This window comes from Juglans microcarpa x Juglans regia, chromosome 3D (genome assembly GCF_004785595.1).
Source record: "Juglans microcarpa x Juglans regia isolate MS1-56 chromosome 3D, Jm3101_v1.0, whole genome shotgun sequence".
Classification (NCBI taxonomy): domain Eukaryota; kingdom Viridiplantae; phylum Streptophyta; class Magnoliopsida; order Fagales; family Juglandaceae; genus Juglans; species Juglans microcarpa x Juglans regia.
The window spans coordinates 39,625,483-39,634,620 of record NC_054598.1 but is presented as its reverse complement, the minus strand read 5'-3'; the positions used below and the strand labels follow the sequence as shown (position 1 = coordinate 39,634,620).

General features: G+C 37.6%; 1 protein-coding gene across 1 annotated transcript; it reads right to left on the bottom strand.

Annotated features, from left to right (window-relative positions):
• Positions 1 to 1,423: 1,423 nt before the first annotated feature.
• Positions 1,424 to 9,138, bottom strand: LOC121254312 (N6-adenosine-methyltransferase non-catalytic subunit MTB). Its single transcript, XM_041154305.1, is given in 8 exon segments — positions 1,424 to 1,951; positions 3,801 to 3,952; positions 4,591 to 4,699; positions 4,843 to 4,947; positions 5,074 to 5,157; positions 5,475 to 5,569; positions 5,572 to 8,199; positions 9,017 to 9,138. Coding segments are annotated over 7 exon segments (3,582 nt in total). The 5' UTR covers positions 8,168 to 8,199; positions 9,017 to 9,138; the 3' UTR covers positions 1,424 to 1,510.

The following is a 9,138-nucleotide window of genomic DNA, read 5'->3' as shown; positions in this document are numbered from 1 at the left end:
TTTTTTTTTCGGGTACAACTTGGAAGTTGGAACATTTAATTTATTTTGGTTTATTTGTTGGGGAAATTTATTGATGTTGGTAACATTTAATTTGGTTGGCACAAAAAAATTGTTTTGTTGTTGATTTTCTTTTGTTAGGTTTCTTTTGTTATTGTAGTAGTTGGAAGGAAATATTATGATGATGAATGTGGATGATGAATTGGATGAGAGGGGTGATGATTTTGGATGTGGATGATTTTGGGAGTATTATTTTGTAGTAGTTGGAGGAAATATTATTATGATGGATGATTTGGATGTGAATGATTTTGGGTGTGGATGATGGATATTATTTATTTTTAGTTTGTAATTTTTTGATAGCTAGAATGCATGTAATATATATTATGAATTACTAATTACTATATTATTTAGTTTGACTGTAATTTTTGAAAAATTTGAAATTTGAAAGTTCACACAAAAATTCTTTTTTAAAAAGTGGGCCAAATATAAAGTTAAAAAAAATAAAAAACCCCAAAATTCGATTTCGCTCCGACAAGTCAGAATCGGAGTCAGAGCGGAGGATGCATATCTCGAAACTAAAGTCGGATTCAACCTCCAATATAGTCGGAGTTGGAGTCGGTGGTAGGCCATACCAACTCTGCCTTGGGCGGTGCTCAGCCTTACTAACATATATAACCCATTTGACCTGATTAATATAATTTCATATAAAAATTAAAATGTATATTTATTAGTAGTTATAATATCTAAAAAAAAAAAGACTACTGACAAAAAATATCAATATTTTTTAAATCTTAATGTATAATAAAATCAATATTGTAAGCCCTACAATAACAAGTATGAGCATAGGTCTAAAATTACAATTTCAATAATAAAAATACAAATATTATAACTCAATAATAAAAAAATTATAATTTTAAAATAAAACTTAAATATATTACTGCAAATAGATTTTGGATTAAGCGATTAACCCGTTATTGACCTATTTATTAATCGTATCTTAACTGGTCAACCCGTTTGAATCTGAACTCATTTATATCAAGAGTAATGCTACATACAGTCGTGGAGTACGCAAGCATCATACAGTCACTTTAAAAAAGAATGAGATCGACTATTAAAAAATTAATTTTTTTTTCATATAAATCCGATATATATTCACTTTTTTTCAAAATAATTGTGTAGCACTTACACACTCACGACTGCAACTATCATTTCTCTTATATCAAATCCAAATCTGCTAATTTCATGTCGTGTTGAGCTCACATATCGTGTCACATATTACCACCATTAAACAGATCCTGCTTACACCGACTTTCTCGTTGATTTAAAACAAATAAAAGTTGCCATCAGTGTAGACAATCACACACCACGCATTCAAACCAGCAGATATTACGATACCTAAATCAAATTAGCATGCGCTCACTGAACATGTGGAATTTTCTTTCCATAATACTGAAGGGCTGAAAAACAAAAATTACAGGCTGCATCAGTGCACATTAATATGCCGAGTTTTATGTTACAACAAATTCATTTGTCTGTGAGACTCAAAATCCTGATAGTCTTGGTTTGCCTGCCCACCATACCCATACATATCAAAAACCTTATCATCTGGGGGCATAATGCTGCCTTCTCGTCCTCTGAAGCCCTCCATTGGTGAGGCCCACGGAACTGGAGTTGAGGGGTTCGAACTGGAAGCTTCTTGGTTTAGACCAAGAGCACCTGGAGTGGAAGGTGAGTTTCCAGCAGGCCTTCTATTGGAGGAATTGGCTGTTGTCAGAGAGATAGATGTTGATTGTTGCTGTTGAAGTTGCTGCTGATTCTTCATTGGTGACTTGGGCCGAAGAGACTCTATTTCGGGGGTTGTCATGACAAGATGAGGTGCCTCTGGGGGTGGATTTCGTCCTCCACCTCCTTGCCAAACTTTCCCATCTTTGTCACCAAAGTTCCTGACATATGCCTGAATGCAACCAAACTCAGCATAGAGTTTAGGAAAAAAATAAATATAAATAGCACTCAGAGAAACAAGCACGGACAAAGGATTAGGTCTAACACTTCGTTCGTTTCACTTATAAAAAAATAACTCAGTGATCTCTAACAAAAGACATTTTGGTAGGTTATTTTTCCACAATATAATTCGACTATTAAGGCAGATCGAGCAGGTTGCATGGGAAAGCATGTCAGATCCTGAAATTTGAGTTGTGCTGCATGCTCAAGTAATTTTGTGGTGTAAGATGATTCTATTTAAGGCGTGGCAGCTAAAACTTGGTGCATGTGAATATCTAGTATTTAATTTTGATACATAAACCCAAGTTAAATCCTATATGGGATAAAACCCACGACTTCACCCTCTACCCCTCCTTTATAATGGAAGGAGATGCTGTTTAATTCAAGGACCACTGACCTAGACAGCAGCTCGGCCAAATAATATTCTGGGGGAGAACCACCCCAGCGCGGTGGGCGAAAAATTTTTGGTCAATAAAGCATTTATGTCATCGAAGTTTCTGTTTCTATTTCCTTGAGATTATCTTCAACTCTTTCCAGAATAGGTCAAAGGGAAATAGCTTTAGGCTCGGTTTGGATTGAGAGTTAATCTCAACCCATCTCATCTCATCATTACAACTTTTACAAATTTCCACATAAAAGACAATAAATAATTCAACTTTTTCAAATCTTAAAACAATAATAATATTAAAAAATAATATTCTAATAATATTTTATTCAATTTTCAACTTTCATCTCAACTCATCTCATTTCAACTCACTATCCAAACCTAACCTAGACAATATAGATGTTGTCACTTTCCCTTAAAAGGTCTTTGCTTCCTGAAATACTTTTAAGAAATTAATAAGTCCAATAGTTCTTGGAGGAAACTACATTCCAAAACATAACCCAAGACATCATTTTTCTCATGTTAAAAGAAATATGGAACAAGTTCTGCTACTTATAAGCTGGTGTGTAAACACACCAATTATTGTAAGACCTATTATAGCGATATAAAAAAGAAAGTCAAAACACAAATACATTTTAATGCTAGATGATGTGGTAGGCTTCTGCATCAGTAGTGTGCTTATTATGTTAAAAAGTTGGCTTGCAAAATAAATTTTTTCAGCATGAACTCTAAGGGCTTGTTTATGCTTTAGATGAAGTGAGATGATCTCATCTCATCTCATCTCAAAACTTCTCATCATTTCCTTCCCAAACATTACTCAAATACAAACACTTTTCAATTTCAAATCTTCAACTTTTTCATCTAATCATTACCATTACAACTTTCCCAAACTTCCAAACAAAACATAAAAAACAATACTGTTTTTTCAAATTTCAAAACAAAAATGATATTAAAAAATTATATTCTAACAATATTTTAACTTTTAACTTTCAACTTTTTCTCTCTCATTTCCCAAAACCCAATAAAATATCTTAACTCAAACCATTTCACTAATATTCACAGAATTTTCATATCATCTCACTTTCCAAACTAGCCCTAAAACAAAGACACTCTTAAGACCGAGGTCATTAATCATGCATCCACCAGCCCTCAGTTTTTCCATCTCAAGAAAATGATTTCCATTGTAATAATAATTGAAAAAACGACAGACAAAAACATCAATTCTTCTAATTCAACAAAGTGAAAATCACTAACGCTCCCATCCCATAATATGGCAGAAGTACTAAAACTATCATGTTAATCTCCCAAATCTATATTTCCACTCCAAAATAAAAGCCTACATAAATGTTCAGTTCAACAAAAATAAATTGAACTATAGTGGTCTTGTTTTCAATGAAATTATCATTGAGAAATATACCTCAGCATTAAAATTAGATGAGGATAGTCCCTTTCCAACTGTCAGCCAACCAGACCGAATATTGTGGTCTTCACCGAAGAGCTCGAGTCTCCTGCGGCCAAGTGCAAAATGCTCAATAATTCTATACATGTCTTCCGGCTTAAGAGTTGAACCTGCAATTCCATAGGTATACACCTTATATCATTAGAGCTCACTCCATCCCTCAAAACTGTAAACTAAAGGTAGAAGGCCTTGATATAGATTCCCTGGGTAAAACAAAATTTTTCCATACAAGTCATTATGTCATTATGTTGCAATTTCAGTCAACAAACACATGCCAAAATTATTAATTATTAAACTTAAGAAAAGATTAAACCCACAAAAACTTTGTCTCAGTTCAAGACATTCACGAGAAAAAAAAAAATTCTAGAAAACTGTACAAAAGAGGAAAAGCCTTTGCACAGACCCACATAATACCTAAAACAGAAAACATGAGAGCAAATGAGACGCCACAATTAACAATAATGTCTACAATATTTCACAAAAAGGTATTAATTTCTTCTATAAGTAATCGAAGATTTTATAAAACATAAAACCAAGTAAAATAAAAAAGAGAGAAGCATATAAGAGAAGGTACAGGTATCATGTGTGGCTCAAGTACACAGGTTGTGTACAATCGCTTGTCAAAAAAAAAAAAAATGGAAACAAGATAATCATGGAAACTCAGCCCATTCAAATCTATAAAAGTTGCCCAAAAGGAATAGAGCATCGAAAAAGAGAACATCACAAGAACAGTAATGATGATACCGACCATAAGGAGGTTCCTCAGCAATTATAACATCAGTATCAATGTTGGCATGGATAATGTGACCATCAGTGCTGCGACGAACAGTTCCTTTTATGCCCATCAAGCAGTGCTCCTTTACCATAATGACAATACAACAAAAAAATTTAGGAAAATTGTCCACACATCAGCAAGGCATTGAATGAAATAGGAAGGAGGTGAGGCAGAAAAATAGGCTGTAGACATTCAAAACTTGGAAGGATAAAAAATCAAACTGACCTTTGAGTGCTGAAATAAAGTATGTGAATCATGACGCAACCCTGGTGTTGCAGTAGTTTTGTTTGTCTTCACCCAACAAATATCCTCACACCTACGAAATCCCCACTATAGCACCACAAAAAGAATGATAAACATCAGGAACACAAAACATTCCTATCATATAAATTACAGCCAAAAAGGTAAGGCTACTCTGAATATCTACATATAAATTTTGAAGGCCTGGATATGTACCTTCTTTAAACATTGACGGCCCTGCTCAAGGCCCACACCATCACCAACCCAAAGGAAGATAAAAGAAGGTGTGTCTGCTATTGCCTGTAAACACAAAGGACATAAAGTTTAGATGCCTGAACCAAAAGTGGAAGGAAATTAAGTCAATTAAAGCAAACTGTGTATAATTTCATTTCATGGTATAAGAGGTTAATTCCAGTCACATAATAATCTTCCAATTTAGTTTTGTCGGTATGATAACGAAGATGTTATGAAATCATACCAGTCTGCGACAGGAAGTGATTATAAATACTTATTAGCAAGTTCTTTTATAAATGCACATGCAGAAGAAGCTCAAATAAATAGCTTAAATACAAAATTCAAAAAAAAAAAAAAAAAAACGTAATGTGCAAAAAGATCACCTCAATCTTAAGATTCATTATTTCTTCAAATGTCCAGTACTCCATATGGTCAGCAACACCAGGAGCACGATGAACATATTCCTCCCATGGGGGTCCACAAGAATGACGTCAAACTTGGTTCCAAAGAACTCTGGGGACAGCTCAAACTCTTTTAGGTCGCACCTATAATACATGGGAGGAGACGCAGACTTAGCCACAATCTCATCCTTTTTCTGGATAAGCTCCCTAAGCTTGGGGTAATCTTCAACAACATTCGTAAGCTCTAGCTCTCTGATGAAATTCTGGGGTCGCATACCAGTGTCAACAAAATTTTGAGAGTAGTCATTCTGCTCTCCTCTAGAAGGAGCTTTACCAGGAGGCCCACTACTTTTTGGAGGAACCCAACCCCCAGGAGTTTTATCAGGTGGATTTCCTCTTCCCATTGGTCCGGCAGCATTAAAACCAGGGCCAGACATGCTTGGAGGAACTCCCCTTCCAGGAACAGGTTGATTAAAATACATGGCAGGGGATGAGTTTCCCATATTAGGAGGAAACCTTGGACCAGATGGTCCAGGAGGAATGGGAGAGAGACCAGGTGCAACAGCTAGCATATTCATATCAACACCTCGAGCCCCAGGCCAGATGGGTGGAGTAAATGGTGGAATGAAGACACCTGGTGATATTGGTGGACCTGGAGCAGCTTGCATACCTGGGGTAAGTGGCTGCATTGGTCCAGGTGGGGGTATTCCGAGAGGTCCAAAAGGCGATCCCATTAGTGGCAACGGGATTGCCACCTGCTGGTTTTCTCTCCCAGTTGGCCGACCCCGTCCTCCTCTTCCAACTCTACTCGACTTGACTCCTTGTGAGGCAGCTCTGTTGAAGGATCCTGGATCCTGGTTTCCATATGGAGGCATTGAACCACTAGAACTTTGGCCACCAGCACTGCGACCAGAAATAGCACCTTTCTGGCCTCTTCCCTTTCCTCCTGGGAAATCATAGTCATCCCTCCATGAATTTTGATCACGAATGGAGGTACTATCATCTGCATATCTTTCCTTTGAATCTTCACCAGGTGGGCCAGAGCCATATAAATCACTTCTTCTTGCGCTTTCATCCAGCATATATGCCCATTCTTCATCATTTGGTGTTGATTTCAAGTCAGACTGCTGAACAACTTCAGTTCTCCTCGCAAAGTTGGACCCAGACTCTACTCTTCCATAATCAAGAGGCTTGGTTTGAATCTCTATTACGTCATAATTCTCATTTGAAATTCCAAAGTTTGATGAGGTTTTTACAGCTTCACCCCTGCTTCCATCTTTCCTATTACCAGATCGACCATGAGGCCTTTCATTGTCAGTTCTCTCACGACCATGCCTTGGCAACTCCCATTCTCTGCCATGATCATACACAATATCCCCATTTTTTGACTCCTTATCACTACCGCTGGGTTGCCTTCTTTTCCAATTCTCTTTGGAACCTTCATGGTCCCTGTTTCTGTCACTCCAGCTATCATCTCTGCCTTTTGATCTATCATCACAGTAAGCATCCTTTTCCAGTTCCTTCCGCTTGAGGTTGAAACTTCTTTCATGATTCATCTCAGAATGATCTGTTTCTAGATGACGCCTCCCTTTCATATCAGGGGTCCTTGACCTGCTCGAGTGCCCTGTTTCTCTCACACTTTTATCCCTCATCCGCATATTTCTGTCTTCATCTGCATTTATTGTTCTCTCCCGGCTATCGGGAACATCCTGAATGGGAGTTCTCTGTTGTCTATGCTTGTCTGTTGTCTCCCTGCCTGATCCGTCTTCACGAGTAATAGGACTGCCCCTATTATCTTCTTCCAGTGCCTCTGCCCTAACTTTGTTTTTTCTCCTCTCAGCATCAACTCTTTTCCCTTCTCTGTTGTCAGATTTGATACCCTTCTCACTGTTTGAATCTGCACCACGACTTTTACTCTCACTGGGGTCATTTCTAGTAGACATACCTCTGTCTCTAGTACTCTCATACTTAGGATCAGAAGCCTTACCACTTGTCAGATCAGCTCTTTCAGAATGAGTACCTTCAGCTTTCTTGACTGTATCAGACTCGTCCCATTTTCTCCTTGAGTTTCTCACCTCCTCGGAAGACCCATGACCCTTCTCTCGGCCACTTTCCCTCCTCTCCGAATACCTAGAATCTCGATCAACCACCTTTTCAAGCTCTCCATCTTGGGACCTTTCTTCTTTGCTTTTACTTCTGCTCTGAGAATTCTCATGATCCGAAAACTTAGAAGCCATTTTCCTTCTTTCACTTTCATCAGCTCGACCGTGCCCTCTGCTCCCCAACCTATCTCCACCATCTTTCCTGTTCTCTAATTCACCATCTTGGTACCAATTACTCAATTTTTCCAATGTATTCTCTTCTTGTCTTTTCTTCACCTGTTTAGAACGCGCCTCTTTTTTTGAGTCATAATCATCATCGTCACTACCTGCTCTGCTGGATCCACCCGATCGTTTCCGGCCCTCATTATTATCCCTAGAACTTTTTCTTCTTCCATTTCCATCTAACACATTAGTGTCTTCCCCATTCCCCGGTTTTCTTGATCTACTTGACCTATGCTTTCTCTTATCAATGTTCTCCCACTCTTCATCATCTCTGGCCCTATCACTCTTCACATCTGAGCCATCCCCTGTATCCCGTTTCACATAACTTCTACCACGTTCAGGTGAATCCATATCAAGCAAAAAGCTTCCTAACTCTGTTTGTGTATAAAATAATGATTTTACCTCTGGAGCAGATAGACATGTACAAAACAAATCCACTAAAAAGAATCCTGAAACAGAGTTAAAAAAACTAAAAGGAAGCCAAAAAGATTGCAACATACTAACTAACCCAATCATACATGAATTCACAAAAATGTCTCACTCGATAACCTTTTGAACTAGCAGTGCCAAGAGTTGTGCATAAAAGAACGCTGTGACAAATTGAAAGCAATATGATTCGAATGACTCTAGATCCAAAAGCATCAAAGCACAAGACTGCCTAATCTCATTCTAACAATGTTTGGTGGCAACCTCAACGATAGAGCACAATACTGAAATAATATCAAACTCAGACCGAAATTAAGAAGCAAAGCAATTCAATGAACCTTAAAACGCTTGAAAACCCAACACTGAAACCAATAGAACAACAAATCAAATCCACGGTCTGGTTTCCAAGGAAGTAAACCACGATCTTGAATCCCAAACTATACCATTGAATGCGCCAGTGCCCAAAATACGTAATATTCATAATCCAGCTAAGCTATACAGGCAAAACACAGTTTGCAAATTTGTTGAAAATGACGATATTGTCATTTTTTTCTTAACTTTCTCAGCCACCCAACACCTCGCAGCATTCTCGGAAGCGAAAAACTTAGAAACCCCGGCTTCTAAACTCATTAATAAATATAATTGAATATCACCGAACATAAAATAAAAGGATCAGAATTTGAAAACAAACACAAAGCCCGCATGAAACCGAAGATACTAGCATTGAACTCCGCATAATAATAAAAAGCTTTTGTAGAGAGACAAAGAAAGTACCTGCGATTCGGTAATGTAAGGAAGAAGAGATGGGAAGCCGGTAGAAAGTGGAAGACCTACGATTAGGGTTTCAGTCTCGGACACGGAGTTTCTCTTTCCAAGGACCCAGCAAATTACAATTG